This window comes from Chaetodon trifascialis, chromosome 7 (assembly GCF_039877785.1).
Source record: "Chaetodon trifascialis isolate fChaTrf1 chromosome 7, fChaTrf1.hap1, whole genome shotgun sequence".
In the NCBI taxonomy this organism is placed as follows: domain Eukaryota; kingdom Metazoa; phylum Chordata; class Actinopteri; order Chaetodontiformes; family Chaetodontidae; genus Chaetodon; species Chaetodon trifascialis.
The window spans coordinates 12,617,009-12,634,819 of NC_092062.1; the positions used below are offsets into that span (position 1 = coordinate 12,617,009).

General features: G+C 42.2%; 1 protein-coding gene across 1 annotated transcript in view; it reads left to right on the top strand.

The window, feature by feature from the left end:
* LOC139333496 (RNA-binding motif, single-stranded-interacting protein 3-like) overlaps positions 1 to 17,811 on the top strand; it is a 134,895-nt gene that overhangs the window by 40,127 nt on the left and 76,957 nt on the right. The window contains exons 3-4 of the mRNA XM_070965953.1: positions 1,556 to 1,614; positions 8,946 to 9,037. Of these exons, the coding sequence (XP_070822054.1) occupies positions 1,556 to 1,614; positions 8,946 to 9,037 (151 nt within the window). The remainder of the gene's footprint in view (positions 1 to 1,555; positions 1,615 to 8,945; positions 9,038 to 17,811) is intronic.

Consider the following 17,811-nt stretch of genomic DNA (forward strand, 5'->3'; position numbering starts at 1 on the left):
AAATACCCGAAAAAATATGTCATATTTCGTGAAAATGTGTGATAATTGAGTAGCTTTTTTTTTTAAAAAAGGGGGTGATTTTTCTCCACCAATTTCCAGATCATAAGCTGCTCAACTGTCGTGTTATGTGTGATAGCAGCCTTTTAAAGCCTTTTTTCTGTCTTTATTTCTATCGTCTCCTGTCCCAATAGAATTTGATGTGAGGCTGTCAGGCGGGCTAGTTTCTGTTCTCTTCTCCTCACTGACAGAAGCAGTTGGCTGACAGACACTCTCCTCCTGGTGACAACTAAATGATCTCTTCTTTATTAAACACCTCTTACTATCTCTCTATCGCTCCCTGACTACCTCGCTTCCTCCTTGCCTTCAGTGTCTCTTTTTATCTTTTGACTGACTGCCCTCCCGCTCCTCATCTATTTCTCATTCCTCCGCGTCTCTCTCCCCCTCTCTTTGTCTCCTTCCTAGTTGTCTCCCTGTTTTTCTCTAAAAGGAAAGAGGGACTATACGTCCATCCCTCACCTGTGGCCATCAGCCAGTGAGCTAGCCAGTCAGCCAGCTTGTCATTCTGTCAATCTGCTTGATAGTCACTCAGCCAGCCAGTCAGTCATTGTGCAGCAGTGTTAAAACATTAATTAAAAAGTCTCATCCGCAGAGCCAGGCAGTGATCTAGACTGATCTCAGCGATCCAAGCTTTCTGTCTCTGTCTTTTCCTCCCTCTCCTCTCTTTGTCTCTCATCTCTCCACTACCTTCTCAGCCTCAGGTTTCTGTACGTTTCTCGCTCCTCTCTTTCCAAGAGGACTGAAAGACGGGGCTGATAAGAAACATTATTAACTTCTTTCTGAGAACAGAGAGCTGGAGAATAGAAGTGGGATGGAGGAGGAAATAAGGGAAGAAGACAAAGAGAGAGGCAGAGGTGTCGACCGTAAGAAAGAGAGCAAGGTAGCGAAATGGACAGGAGACATTAAAAGTTGGCAGAGAGAACAGATAGAAAGAAGTATGGAGGTTGTCTCTCTCCCTCATAGGCCCTCCAAGCAGGACTGGGTGCCATACAGATGTTTGGTTATTATCATCATTTATGATACAGTACTGTGTGTGTGTTCTGAGGCCCACGAACAGGATTTGAAACAGATAAGGGCAGAATGGAAAGAGAGAAATTTTTACTGTGATAAATTCTCTTGTGCACACCCAAAAAAAGTCTGTTATGGTCAGACAGTGTTCTATTTTCTGTGCAGTTTTATTCTTTTCTTTCATTGCATCATCTTGATTTCAAACCTGAAAACAGCACTCGCACCCAAAAACAGGCGACATTGCTTGATTTCAGACCGTGGCGCTTTGAGTTAAATGCTATTGCTAGCATGCTAACAAGCTCACAAAACAAAGGTGAGGCTGATGGACATGCCATTGGTTTTGCAGGCATCTGATCACAAACCAAAGTATTGGACAAATACCACCCTTTGTTTGCGTAAGACTCAAAGAACAACCGATATTGCTCCAGATGTTAAAAATAGCAAGACTGAGTCACCCGCTCACCAGAATGTTTCATTGTTGTTCTTACAGATATGGGAAGATTGTGTCAACAAAGGCCATCCTGGACAAGAACACCAATCAATGCAAAGGTGAGTGAGGGTCCATTGACTTCATCCCGTGTGGTTATCTGTGGCTTGCAAAGCCACTCTTACTTCACAAACTTGGATTTTGATACAAGATAAACATCAATTGAGAATTAATGACACTTGGCAGACAAATCAGTGCATTATGGGGAGTGGTTTTGTGCTTTTTTCATATCCAATTAATCAATGCCCAAAGGTTTTTACAACGGGCTAAGATGTCTGTCAGCAGACAGTGTGACGTCAAATTAAAACAAATGACTTCAACTTGTACAAGCCACCCAGTGTGCAGTTACCCAAACTCCATGTGTTTTGCCTCTTGTGTGTTGCTATGCAGTAATGCTATGTGTACAGCGTATGCAACACAACAGTACTGGCTGCCATAGCGAGTGTGTCATCCTTTAATCTGTCTAAATGATGCACTGCTGGAGTACCTTCATTTTGATTTACGTCTCTATGAAGATGATTTCAGGATTGCACCCTAATGATACTCAGAGTCAAGCAGCTTTTGAAAGCAAGACATTTGCATTGTTGTCATTGGCCAAATCAAAACGGAGAACGGCGTACAATAGCTACAGCGTGTTTCAGATTGTCTCTGTGGTGAATGAGGCTCACTCAAGTGTCTTTGACGAGTGTCTGCTTGATTGTTGGAGTGGTCTGAACAAAGCGCTAATCAATATGATTGAAGTCGTGCGCTTTTGAAGAGGCACACAAGAGCATGTGTTCACCATGATTGCTGCTCATTTGCCGAGGCTGTGCTCAGAAGGTATACTGACATGGTTTAGGACAACAGCACAAATGCCCTGTAATCAGCGGATCAGCCTCAGTGGTATGAGTGAGGGAAAAGTCAGTCTGATTGATAATGACGGCAGAGATGTTAATGTGAATTCTAAGTCTGTCTGCTGTGATTACTTAGGATAAAATATTTTGAGTAAATGATTGCAGTCCTGCCTGTCTTAACATTAGAATGGGAACACCAAACTTTACTGAATCTCCCCTGGAAACACTTTTCTTTCAGTTATGATCTTGGATCTTTCTAATTGGCCAGTTATATATCTTCATCATTCCATTACCTGCTTTGGCATCACATAATCAAACATGGCTTTGAGCTCTGAAAGCATCTTGAAATGCCTGTCCTGACATCATTACAGCATAGCCGACAGGAAGGCAGAAAATTCTATAAACCCAGTGATAATTATCAGTTATTCTTCCATTTTCTCAACTCATTAAATTTTTTTCACTGGTGTTACTTGAAAAGGGGTTTTAAAATCCTGATTCAGTTCAGCCTTAGTGCTCTAGTTCATGATTATTATGTTTTCCAATTATGGCTTCATGCTTCTTTTTAGTATGATTTACAGATGGGAAATAGCATCTGATTTATTTAAGATCACATTGGATCTGAAAAGGCCATTTACATCCAGTGCTTACAAATTAAACCCAAACCAACCTCAGTCTGCTTTAAAGAGGTGAAGTATTGCTTGTAGCCAAAGCCTGATGTGGCATTTTCCTCTGTGCCATAGAACAACCTCAACAAATACACTATTTATTCCTGTTTGAGTAATGCTTGCTAAAAACTACAGTGATCACTTGTTTAAGGCAGTCACTGAGGTTTTTTTTTATTCTTTTAATAGTAATATTAATATATCTGTGACCTGGCCTAAGAGCCACAGACAGGGTTGGGATGTAAGAAAGTATTCAGTGACAGACCACTGAATGTTGGTTTTGGTCTTCTCATGTGATTTTATTTCTATTTTACTGACAATAAGAATTTTCATCTGCCCTATGTTGACTGTCTGCATGGACTGAGAGGACCATGCACACAGAAAATGTGTGTGTGAACACATACTTTTACGCAGACACCCAATGTAATATCAGCAGAACTGCCCGTGCATCTAATGTTCATCTCTCTTCCATTCTTGTCTGAAATCAGATATCATCGGGTGGTTTGCAGCATCAGCTTATAGCTCCAGACTGAAGCGGCAAGTTGACAGCCGGGTTAAAAGTCCAGATGAATTGAAAAATGTCTTTTTAACCCCTTTTTAGATCACTTCCTCACATTCAACCACTGATGTCAAGACGTCCACCCAGCCTTCAGCTTTTTCGAGGCACAGAGCTAAGATTGATGAGTTAGCTAGGTAGCAGCGGCATGGTACATCTCTCGTTTACCACCTCAAACCTTGTTCTGTTCCCCCAAAACATGGCGTTTACAGGCCCGCTGGCTGCAATTTATTTACTTTAAGGAGAGTGGTGTCTGTGACAGCTCCAGATTATACAAAAGATATTATACAATGGACTGCTTCAGCAGCCACATGGAGCATACGATGGGCCGTCTCTCTCCCTGACAGATACTGTTATCCCTTCAGTGTACACCATCAGGATAGCAGTATCTCCACCTCCTGCAGTTGGAGTGGTACGTCTGCCTGCTCCGGTAACAGGGGTGGTAGTGTTGAAGGAGGCAAGTAGTCCTCTGATTGAATGCAGGCTACCATTGAACCAACATGAACCTGTGTGTGTGTGTGTGTGTGTGTGTGTGTGTGTGTGTGTGTGTGTGTGTGTGTGTGTGTGTGTGTGTGTGTGTGTGTGTGTGTGTGTGTGTGTGTGTGTGTGAGTGAGTGAGTGAGTGAGTGAGTGAATGATAGGGGTATTCTTGGCACCGGATCTGGTGCTATATGCTATATGTTTCAAAATGAAAACCGACACATTCAGCTATATATTTCTGCTTATTATTTAATGTCCAGAATACCCAGAATGCAGCAGCTGCAGCTGTAGCAGCATAGGCAATTTTGTACAGGCTGTGGCCCTCATCAGCTATTTCACTGTTTGTGTTGTAGACTTCATACATCTCTTAGCCAGTTGTTAACTCACAATGAAGGAGTTTCATTATCAGTCGGCCATTAGAATGCCTTACAACCGGATAAGTGTTGGTTTGATTGCAGAGGCATTCAGTGGGGACAAGATAAGTGCTTAGCGTGACTAAGAGAGTACAAATTGGCACGGAGAGTTCTCTTGGAGAGGGAGGGTTGAATGGGAGGAGGCATGGGGAGGTGGAGGGAGGGGGTAAAAATAACCTGGGGCTGACAGAAAAGGAAGGGGACCCTTTGAAACTGATGATTTAGCAGACAGCCTCTTCTTTTCAGGAAGATTTTGCAGAGAGGAAAGAGAGAGAGAGAGGTAGAGAGCGTGAGAGATCTTGACAAACAGACAGGTGAAAAAAGTCTTCCTTTGCAGTCTGCAGGGATAGTGTTCGATCTTTTTGTACACAGCTGTTGCCATGTGACAGCCTTGTGATCCCAATTTCTGTGATGGTTTTACTTCATCTAAACGATTTTGTGCTGTTCAATCAACGTAAGAAATGCGCGGTCGACGAGGCCTCTTTGCTTTTTCTGTGGAGCAACATGTAAATACATTGATATGATGTGCATTAAAACGGCAGCCCTAAATAACACCATCCTGGTAGAGATGTCGTGTGATATAAACATATGGTATGGATTTTCTTTGTGAATCCTGAACGTTGGAGCAGGCTCAATGTTAAATACACTGACAGTGTTCTAGTTAGCAGCGTGGGAGCTCTGGGGGAGGGAGAGGGCACAGAGCACAGGATGGAGGAAGGAAGGGAGAGGAAACCACTTTAGATTGTAAAGGATTTCCATTTCCCAAAGACAAGTGCCCTCCCTCTCACTGTCTCCATGTCTCCTGTTTTCTGCATCCCTCCCTCTCCCTTTTCTCATCCCATTCTTACTTTCTCTCTCTCCCTCTCCCCCCGACTCACTGCCTCCCCCCTCTCCTCCTTCGCTCCGTCTCTCCTTTTCCCTCTGTACTCAGTTAGCCCATTCTAATGGCCCAAGGCCAGGAACTCTGGGAGCTCAGGAGATTAGATTGGAGCTAGGGATGTGTGTGTGTATGTGTGTGTGGGTGTGTGTGAGTACTCATGTTTATCTGTGCTTCCATCTCTGTCTATTAGCACACATGAGTGTGTGTTCACGTGTGTGTGCGCTTCGTAATAAATATTTTTTTTTTTTTTTTTTTCATTCATGAGTGGAATATTTGTCAGGCCTGACTGAGCGAGATGAATTTTCATCTCCATGTCATCATAAGGCCACAGATGGGAGGGACGGGGCACAAATGAGAAGGATTATATCATTCAGAGATCATTTTTTCACTCTTTTGTTCTCTGGAAATATCCTTATCAGTGTGCCCAGAAGAGCTATCGCATGCACATGAGATGAGTTTTCACCGAACTATAGAGGATAGAGTTTAGTGTGTAGGCTATATGGAAATTTACAAATTGCATGTGGGGCGTAGTGATTTGGGAAACTGCCCAGCTGCATGGAAGGCAGGCATCTGCTCGCAGACTCAACGAGCTTCCACCCAGCTGAAGTGTCTTTGAGCAAAACAATGAATCCCGACCAGGTTGTGGGGCGTGTTCTGTCGCTGATACTTGAACTTTGACCTGCCTGGACAGTCAGTAAGTCTTCAGAAAACACAGATCTCTCCTTAAATGATGAATAGCAAATGGCGAATTTCAAGGATATCGCACCGAGCTGGTCAATGAAAGGAGTGCTTGGAAGTGAAAAACGTCTCATTCATTCATGCTGTAGAATGATGTGACGTATTTTTCTGCCCGAGTCAAAACTCAGACAAATTTAGATGTTCAGACTAACTAAAATGTACGGAGCAGAGCTAGATTACATGCTTACTCCTTCAACAACTCCTCAATATTTTATTAAGAGATCATGTACAAGACTCCTGAGACATGGACTCAGTTCTCTGGTACTGTAAAACTAAGGACACTTTTGATTTGAGCTACACAGTCCATCAGTAAATCACTGCAAACAGAGCAGCTGAAGAGGTGGCTCTTGGTTACATTACTGATTAAAGTCTCAAGCCTCTAGTTTGATGATCAGAAACCGGCAGAATTTGCCAGTTACACTATTCACTCTGCAGAATCTCCTATTAGCTCGATAAGGTACCACCGCTGATTATGTATGATCAATTTAAATAAACTGCATTAAAGCTGTACTCAAGTAAGTACTCGAGTCACAATATAAATTACTGGAATTAATTAAAAGTTAATTACTTAAATTATCAATTAATTAAATTAATTACCTTATGTCAAAATCATTTTTTCACTATTATACAGGGCTTACTATGGTCCAATGTTTCCCATTCCAAAGTTCATTTTAAGGTAAAGAAAACAACAATTCTTTTTATGTGATTATACACTAATGAAAACATAATTATGAATATTATATTCCATTTCTGCCAATAGATCTGCCTAAATCTTACACACTTGACCTTTACTGTGTAACATCGGTGGAGTTCCCCTCCACTGATAAAGCATTAGCTTTATCAGTGCCGTCGCTCTGTTTCAGCCCTGTGCACTGCCGATAATGCTGAAGAACTGTCATCTAACAAAAGACTTCTGTTATCCGTATGAACTGTGTTTTGGGTTTTGCAGCCCCACTAATTGCATGGATAGTCTACAGCTAAACAAATGCACATCAGTTCAAGTGTGACATGAGATGTGGAACTTTTTATATTTTTTCAGCCTAAAATGAGGGCATCTTGGCAGGCTGCTGATGAATACCCTATGTTTGTGCATTCCCAATTAATTCAGCTGTTTGGTGTGGCCTTAATTACATAAATGTAGATAAAACACTGGATGCTTGTATATATTTGAGTCTGTTTTCTCTGCATACAGTATGTGTGCATCCATGCTTGTTTGGCACTGTGTTTGTTGCTGTCCTTATTACGTCGACATTACATATATATGAACCTCAGTAAGAGCTTGCATATCTGTTTGTGTTGCCTCTTTTGGCTAAATTACGGGTTTCTCATTAGCAACAGCATAAATATCTGTGTGTGCGGTACATATCTTGCTGTGAAAGCAGCTTGCTGCCTTCGAACAATAAAAAATCATCTGCTTATCAGCAAAACAGAGTGTGGCTCCAAATCCCGGAAAAGACCGACAGACAAGAACTGCGTATGTGTGTGTACGTGTGTGTCTGGGAGAGAGAGAGAGAGATCGAGAAAGAGAGAGATCAGTAGTGTATTCCCTCATTCTTAACGTGTTTACATTTAGGATTGTAATGAGTGAGGCTTTTGAAATGAGGATCATTTAATTGTGTTAACACACAGCCCACTCCAAACTGCAGCTGGAATTTCAAAGCTGCTGTGCTTTCCAAACATTTCTCCCATTGGCTTAATGCATGTGTGTCAATATCTCTCCTTTTCTTTCATATAAACACACAGTCAGAACCATGCTTGTAGTAAAAGCATCGGTTTTCACATTTCCCGCACACACACGCACACACACACACACACACACACACACACACACACACTTGCACGCAAACCGTCATTCACACTGCAGACATGCTGTGTCTTCTGGCTTCATTCTATTTGACATCTCTCTCCAGTCCCACCCATGTGACCCAGTAAAACAGGGTGTACTTCTGAAAGTAGACATTGATATGTGTGTGTTCAGACCTTTTGTCTTGCAGTGCTTCCTGTAGGGCTTGACCTAGATTGCCAGATCGTCAACAATTTGACATATAGCACTGTGGACGATGCATGCACGCACGCACGCACGCACACACACACACACACACACACACACACACACTGATCTTATTGCAGTAAAATTGACTGATGCTCATTCTCTTTGTGTCTTTGTTTCTTTAAACAAGACCCAGAGTCTCTTAAATTGCTGCATTTAATGTAGAGAATTGTTCTTGATGTTGCTGGTGCATGGCTGTACATTAGTGACCACTGCTATGGTAGCTCTAAGCACTGACAGATTTAATGTAGTTCAGGGACAAAATGAGCTTACATGCAGTGCAGAGGGATATTAAATGTCAGACAATAGGAAGCCAATACATATGGTAGAGAATATATTTGTATCTACATCTATATCTGAAACTGATAAATAAAATACAATGTGATCATGTACAAATCCTTGACATATGCTCAAGTGAGAACAGTGCAAAGACAATAAATTTAATGTTTTACCTCATCAACTTTATTAATTTTTGTAAATATAAGATAAGATGTTTATTTATCCCTCGCCAGAGAAATTCAGTTGTTACAGCAGCAGAATAAAAAGAAGAGGTGAAAAAAAAACAAGTAGTACATACACACACACACACACACACACACACACACACACACACACACATATATATATATGTGCATATAAAGCTAGTTTAGTAATATTCAGAATAATGTTAACTGATTCATTTTCTTTTTGTGTTGTGTTATCTGTGTGTGTGTGTGTGTGTGTGTGTGTGTGTGTGTGTGTGTGTGTGTGTGTGTGTGTGTGTGTGTGTGTGTGTGTCCAGGCTATGGATTTGTGGACTTTGACAGCCCCGCAGCAGCCCAGAAGGCTGTGGCCTCGCTCAAAGCCAGCGGAGTCCAGGCACAGATGGCAAAGGTAAGCCTCACCTCGCCCTTCACTTTCTGGCCCGCTTTACTTGTTGTCATCCAGGTGTTTCCTTGTGGCCTTACCTCGAGACTCAATCGCTGTCTATAAACCCTGGAGAGAGCTGATGTTGTTGGTGCAGATGAAAAAAAACAGCGCAGAGGGTCATGGTTGATGTTATTTGCGGTCACAATAATAATAGTTACAGCAGCAGTTCGATGTTGATAATCATGACAGCGATCGCTGGATTCACTGTCAGTTGTGCTGTTACATTGATTCATGTGAGACTGATAGGGGCAGCTTTGATTAAGTCAGTGATAAGATTATTGATTGAGCCCATATAGAGCTATTGATAAACGACTATGGCCCTGATGAGATTATTGATCATATCCCCGAAAAGATGGGAGAAAGGATGGAGCGGATGATTTAGATGGCTGAGCTAGTTCTGTTTCATATTACCTTCTTTTTTTGTTTGTTTCTCATGTCCTTTCTCTGTATTTGCTTCTCAAATGTTAATAATCATTATTGTTTGTAGTTTGTGTGTGTGTGTGTGTGTGTGTGTGTGTGTGTGTGTGTGTGTGTGTGTGTGTGTGTGTGTGTGTGTGTGGCTTGCAGAGGTATGCAACAATGCGGTGCCAGAACATGTGGGCCTAACCAGCACAATCACATTATCCTCCAATGCGTGAGAGAAAGACACTGAATAGCCTGCCTTCTCTTTCAGATTCATTAAAGCTGTATCGCTGCATACTTCCTTTTATAAATGAGAGACGAGTGCAATTAAAATGGGCCAGTCTTCAGGCATCGGAGCATCCCATAGAATTAAACAGCAGCAAGCCTCTAAGCCACCTTTGCCTTGCTCTTCTATTAAACCTCTTTTCATTAGACTTCCATCTCTTATTTTGTTCCTAACTGCTCGAGGGGCATTTAGAAGAGCAGTGTTGATGTGTTTAGCTGTTATTAAAGAGAGACGAACCCTCGACTCCTCTGAGATTGAGTTTTCCGGAGGGATGGAATGGAGGGCAAGGAGTCAATTCCAAATGAAATTACACAGACTTCGTACTGTTTCATGAACTAATTATGCACAGAGCTGCTGATGTCCCGGCTAACTTTCCTGAATCAGGGTGCAACAAGAAAGTCACTCTCAAAACCACTGATGTTGGGTTTCCAGATGGAGCCTCTAACATTTTGTAAGATGAGCAGCTTAATTGGGGCTTGACAAAAAGCTTGGTTTTAACACATTCAGTACCAGTTAGACTGACTCAGATAAATTCCATGCGATGCTACATCCCACATCCTCCTCAGAGCGCACTGGGGTTTGTAGGTTAGCCGGGACAGAAACTTTTGTTCTTCATTCTAATCTGCAAGATAGTTGAAAGCTTTTCAACCAAAGATAGCAGTGAGGTGGCAGCAGGGAGAGAAAAAAGACACGATTAGCTTTGTGAAAGAGAGATGAGGCATCTACGAAAGGCGAATATTGATTGAGGAGGTTTGGAGATAGAGCTGAACTGATCTGTCATTGAACATCAGCACTGAGCCTGAAAGGCTGGGTCAAGCAATTTATATATGTGAATGTCCACATGGGATCTAAGCTATGGAGAGAAACTCAGATAATCCAGAAACATTCTACTTAAATTTGAGAAATTAGACTTGATAATAATAGAATAATAATATATAGATAATACCTGGCATGGGAAAATATTTCATGATGCTGCCTCAAGTGATGCTTTCAATATGTTTTTCTTGCCTCTACCTGTATCAAAGCCCCAAAACTGACAATGAAAATATCGAACTCTCGTATCCTTAATGTGAACATTATTACTGACTGAACATGATTATGACTCAGAGCTGAGTTGTTTTCCACTTTTCTACAGTCACACTTCAGTAAAATTCATAAGTCATATAAATCTACCCATCTATCACATAAATGTTATACATCATATAAACGGATGATTTAAAATAAACTCATCTTCTATATAGATATCAGATGGCATTAAAACATGTCATACGTGTTTATTAAAATCCCCAACCCAAAAGGCTTTAATAGGCCTAAAATGGGTTGACAGGACATTAAGAAAAGAGCCATTTGGTCCAAGAAGACAAACTATCAAACAATAGAGAGGGTTATCGTTTGGGCTTCAAAGGAGGAGAAAATTGCAATAATACCTTAAACGCAGCTGCCGGGTCACTGCTTCACCCAGACATCCTTGATCCTTGGAGTGCAGATTAAACTGGAGCCTGGCACTGCACAGTGATTGGGCCGCGCTACTCTGCTCGCTGCCAAATTTCAGTTCAAATCATAAAAGCCTAAGTTCTTTGACTGGACGTGGTCATTAAGCATGAAGAACTTATTTAAAGTGAACATTGATTGGATGCACCAGCCTGCTATCGTGCTCGCATCGAGCCCTGGGCAGCGTTAGCAGAATCAGAGGATTCCTTCCGCGGGGCTTTGGAGCTCTGGATGGAACGTGATGGCTGTAAAGGTTGTATCGGGACGAACCAGTCGACGCAAGAAATGTTGGAAAGTTCCCTGAGGAAGACCTGAGAGCAGGGAAACAGTGCAGCAGTAACATATACCGTGCCTAATACAGTGCAGTTTGAGGCCACTGCCAAGACTCCAGAGCTGCCTTAAACCTGAAGTCTGCATCAGGCTTTTCTTCTACCTGTAGAATAGCTCTTTTCCTCCACTTCCTTGTACTTGTGCGCAGACCATGGCACATGGGGGAAGGATCGCTGCCAAGGTCTCAGTGTGTCTGGCCAGGAACATGAATACTTAGAGGCACTCATAGCCAGACAAGGCTGGCTTCATCGAGGAGCGACTGTGATGAAGAGTTTGATAATCAAACATCCCGACTGCACGAGTAGATACAGCAACCGCATGAATGTACACAGAGAGGAATTAACGGGCAGCTTGAAAGCCAAACAGAGACACTGTCCTGCTGTGTTACACATCATGTGAGGGGTGTGGGGTGAGGGTATGTGCCGCAGAGGAAACTCAACTCAGGGCGAGAAGTTTGAAATCGCTAAAAGTACCCAGCAGCTGTATCTCATTTCACAGGTCTGAAAATTCAACCTCAATGTTAGCCATGATTAAAGTAACTTCCTGACATTGCTCATGAATTAATTAGAGCATAGTTGAAGCAAGATTAGACTGTTTGTGTATATGTAATTGTATTCCCTGTGAAAAACCTTTATCCATTAAACCCTGCGGCTTGCGCTGACATCTTCTCTGTGATAGGTGCATGTTTTGGTTGTGAAATAAACGAGACAAGAAAATACAGCAAGCTAAGATGTGAAGAGACAGGGGAAAGTGTGTGAATGTGTGTGTGTGTGTCCTACACTCACTTCGTCAGTCTTCTTGGTAATTACTGTTGACCTGAAAGATGATTACTGCTACAGCTGTACTCCCCCTCTCTCTTGTCTGCTCACTCACAGTTAGTTTTTCTGTCTCTCTGCCTCATTCTCTCCTTCTCTTTTCGTAAGTGCATCTGCACACCGAATCCTTATTTAGCACTGAAATGCGCAAGTCACCCTCACAGTTAAACTCTTTTCATTACTCAGAACGTAGTAAAATTGTTCTTTCCACAGGTGTGAGGTGAGGATGAGGGTGTGTGTCCTTTTGTTGTTTTATTTTTTTCAGTATGCTATTTTTTATTTTTTTCCTTGTTTTCACACATTCTGCATCTACATAAAACAATTACATGCTGGACTTTGTGTGTGTGATATGTATGTGAAATGTTGTCGTTGCGGCTGCACGGTGGTGCCCGGGTCAGGCGGGGCCTTTCTGTGTGAAGTTTGCATGTTCTTCCCGTGCATGCGTGGGTTCTCTCCGGGTACTCCGGCTTCCTCCCACAGACCAAAAACATGCTCATTAGGTTAATTGATGACTCTAAATTGTCCGTAGGTGTGAGTGTGAGTGTGAATGTTTGGTTGTCCTTACATGTGGCCCTGCAATCGGTAGCTGGGATAGGCTCCAGCCCCCCGCAACCCCGAAAGGGATAGGCGGTATAGATAATGGATGGATGGATGTTGTCGTTGCAAAAGGTTTTCCCATGCAGTTAAAACATTTGATATTGCTAAATAAATGTTTTAATGTTACATGTTTGGGTATTAAAATTGATAACAGGCGCTACTTTCACCATGCAAACACAACAATGCTCACTTTAGTGTGTGTGTGTGTGTGTGTGTGTGTGTGTGTGTGTGTGTGTGTGTGTGTGTGTGTGTGTAAACTAACAGTTACAGAGGACCAAGGTCACTATGCTAATTACAGAGATGGTACCACAGGCAGTGACACTTCACACCTCCCTCCCCTCTTCTCTCCCTTTCTTCTTCTTTCCTCCACTTTGTCCTTGGCACCTTTCACCTTTCTTTCCCCTCCTCTGTCTCTTTTTCTTTTTTCCTTCCCCTGGTACCTCTTTTGTTGGCCTAGTTTGTTCTCTTCATCTAACCCTGCCAGCCCCCACAACCTCCTCATCCTCTTTCCTCTTTTTTATCCCACACTCTTTTCTCTCTGTATGTGTTTGGTTGTGTGTGTGTGTGTGTGTGTGTGTGTGTGTGTGTGTGTGTGTGTGTGTGTGTGTGTGTGTGTGTGTGTGTGTGTGTGTGTGTATCTGCAGCAGGTGCTGCAATGCCTCCTCCAGAGTCATTAGTTACAGGGTTGAGTAAGGACAGAGAGTGACGGATAGAGTGAGAAAGGGGGGCGGGGGGTCTATGTGGGTTGAGGGAGGATGGCTTGGTGTGATGAGAAAGAGGGAGAGGACACACGTAAATACACACACACATATAAAGCGGACTTCATTGCACAACTGTCATTTATCAGTCCTGATTAAACCCTTGGGCCAGTCCAGTTGTGCTCTTTCGTTTGTCCTTCCTCTCTTTTCTCTGTTTTGCATGTGTGTCTGATAGAAGCCAGATGCCTGATGTTCTCTTGACTTGGTTTGCTGATGTATCCTGTGTGTTTGTGTGTGCTTTCTTGTGTGTGCGTGTGTGCGTGTGTGCACTAGCTTGCATCTGCTTGAATATGCCTGTGGATTGCGTGTGTGTGTGTGTGTGTGTGTGTGTGTGTGAGTGTGTGTGAGTGTGTGTGTGTGTGTGTGTGTGTGTGTGTGTGTGTGTGTGTGTGTGGGTGTGTGGGTGTGTGTGTCTGACAGCTGAGGTTAGTGATGGGAAGAGGAGGACAACAGAGCCAACTGACACATGAAAAAAGATGAGCGGAGACAAAAACACATAGACTAGAAGACGCGAGCGTCTCTTTCTTTCCCACCCTGCTTTCAGTTTGTCTATCAGTCTCTCTTTCTGTCTTGAAGCCGTGCACTGTTTTTCCTCTTCCTCATCTTTCACCCCTGTTTGTTCAAATGTGTTTGTTTCGTTTTCATATTTTTTATGTATTCTTCTCTTTTTTTCTGTCTCCTTCGCCTGTTTCATCTCACTATTTTTTCCCTCTCTCAGCAAGATAAAGTATACGATCCTTACACCAGCCGGCATATATTATGTGGAATTCGGTAGCGATCTGCTTTCTGGAGCAAACTCATTCAGCATCATTTGAAAATGATAAGGCCTACAGTTATAGTGCTGCTGGGATGTTTCTGGAAATTCAGAATCTGTCCTAACCTACTAAGACATGAACATTACAAAACTACACATCCACTGTATCGCATAGTGACAGAGCGGATGTATTGCTTAGATTTACCACTGCCATGTTGTTGACACTGCGAGCAAACTGGATTTTTTTTCCTTGTCAGGAAGTATCAGTCGGCACTGCTAGGACGTGTGCTAGTAGCAGCTTCTCTGGATGGAGAATGTCATATTGTAGGTATAGCATACAAATGTTGATGCAAGATGTTCTTTACTCTTTTTAAACAAAACTGCCCCTTTAACCATTCACCATTTGGGAGGACTGGTCATGCTATTACACTTGTCTTGAACTCAGAAGGTGGACGCCAACAAGCTAAATTAACTAGCTAGCTTCCAATGAAAAAGTAAAAGCTGGTTAGCCTAGCTTGCTAACATAAGCACTGATTCCCATCAGATGTTAATTTTTGTTTATGTGATTTGTGCCATTTTTAAGGTGCTGCACACTCATATTCATCCCACATTATAGCTAACATAGCTAGCATTAGCTGTCTCTCTTTCATGGGTCCAGATGTGGCGAGGGACCGTAGCTCTGCTGGCTACATTGATCTGTGGTAGTCACGGAATAACATAGTAGGTGCTCCAATCACAGATGGGACGAGTCAAAAGTCCAGCTGGACCAAAGAGTTAGAAAACGAATAATATAACTGCAGTAAGACCGCTGTGTCCTTTATAACAGATTTCAGAAGTTCAGTATTTTGCAAAAGAACTGGGAGTGACAGGCTTTCTTTCATTAGAAAGAGCTTGCTCCTTTGCTTTGCAGGACATAAATCCCACTCATGTCAAAAGAGACTGCCACAGACTTAACTCTGTACAAAAGCACCACATTTTTATGTCATCCAACTGCTCTGACATGGTTCCGCTGCCAACAGCAGGATCTTTGTTTGTGCCATTGTTCTACGGTAGTCAAGCATGCACAATTTTTAAATAACTTTAAAAAATCTATTTAAAAATCTTAGATTAGACATTTGATTAATTATAATGTTCTTTTCCTCCGCATGTGCTCCATCCTTGTGTGAGGTTCAAGGCAGAGTTGACATTGTGAAATACAGATAATGAATCACTTTCTGTTTAGAAGTGGAGGACGGCAGAGTGGCCAAGGACAGACGTGTGCATGTGTATTCACAACAGCTCTAAAGTAAAAAAGCTGAATGTATGTGTGTGCACACGCTGTGTCCCTCTGTGGCGACCTGTGTCTTTTTGTGAGGCCAGACCACCTCTGGTCCAACAATAGCAGGAGGAGGACAATGAGGAGAAGGAGGAAAGAAAGGGAGAGCGAACAGGGGAGTGGGAGGGAGCCTACTGGTTGAAACCCAATCGAATTAAATGTAATCTGGCCTGAATGTGCACAACCATCAGCTGCTCTCCAATCTTATTAACCCTGCATTACCAGCCCTAGGTTGTGCGTATGTGTGCGTGTGTGTGTGTCTTCTTATGTTAGTGTGTGTGGAGGAGGGAGAGAGACAGACGAGTTAAGTGGATAAGCGAGAAAAGAAAAGGAGGAGATGGACGGGATGGCAGGAAGAAAGAACGTGAGAGGCAGGGAGATGGAGAAGAAAATGAAGATGAATATGGGTGTTGGGTGATTAATGTGCCTCTGTGGCATTGCTAATGAAAAAAATATTTCTCATCACAACAGTAATCATGATAATTTAAGGTGACACTTAATAGTTTCTTTATTTTTGCTGCATTAGTGTGTGTATTATATCATCAAAGGGAGTGCATGTTGGCAAAATACAATGCTGTACACACAGTTTAAATCTTAGTAAACAGACTAACATACTTAGAAGGGTGTGACAAAATAGTGCAAACAGACTACAAACTCAACCTTTATTCTTTGAGTATAATTAACAGTTTTTGGCTGCATCTCCTTTTTCACATCATACACATTTCTGCGGTTTCTGTTTCTAAACAATGATGTTGTTATACTTATTATTATAAGCCAGTGATGTATGTAATCTTGCATCATAGCAGTCTATTTGATCTTCACAACACAGCAAATGTAACATGAGACCTGCAGTATTTTTAAGATTTATTTACAATTAAACTGCCTTTACAAATTCAAAATTATATATATAGCTTCTCTCTCCCTCTCTGTACAGTCTGCTATTCTCTTGAATTTCAAGTTGCTGTTTGAAAGAACTTGTGTTTACCCAGCCTGGAGCGGCATACTGTAGCTTAAGTGATACGCAGCCAAAAGCCATCTATCCAAAGGTTCCAGGCTCATAAATACTTTATGCAGTGTGTTCATTAAAAATGATAATTTCTTTACTTGGAGCAAAAGTTGTGCCTTTCCTGCGATGCAGTTTGCCAGAGCAGTCAGAGGAAAAAAAATAAAGGTTGGTCACACTGAAAGCCTCAAATACTGACACAGGAGATCATGAAATGGGATATATGCAGTGTTTTTTGTCCTGTTTTCTGTAGCTTGCAAATATGTTTGGTACTAGTGTGCAGCATTTCCCAGAGATCCCTTTGCAATCAGTGTCCCACTGAGACACCTTTGTGTTGATGCTATTGGAGTTCTTCATCTGTCTAATTCAATCGGTTTTTGGCAGCTGGAAATGCTAAAACACATCGTGTACTGTGTACCAAAGCATGTTTTTTAGAAAGGGCCTACCTAAAAGGTTTTAGGATTCAGGCAAAAGTATGTAAATCCTTTCATGGGTTTCTTCCTTGTGTCATGACTGCAAACCTGCAAGCAGGGTAGTAAGAATACAGAGAAAGGACCCAAATGCAAATGTCTGAGGCAAGAATGGTTGATTTAATAATGAAAACCAAGGTACAGAGGTTTACAGCAGACGAGGGCCAAAACCAGAAAGCGGTCCAATACCAGCTCCAATGAGAAGCAGACATGTCAAACACACAGATCAGGCAGGCAGAAACAAGTTCCAGATACAGGTATGGAGTCAACAGAGAAACAGAATACTAATACATAAGCTAGAGAGCCACAACATGAAGCACATGCAAGCTAGACCCCATTTACACTTCGGGGAAACGCGTATGTTTTCATGCGGTTTGGCCTCTTGTTTACACGCAAACAGAGTTTTTTTCACTGAAAATGATCATTCTTAAAAACTCCAGCAAAGTGGAGATTTCTGAAAACACCGGTTATTTGTCAGCGTGTAAACAGGGTTAAATGGCGTTTTAGGTTCTGAAAC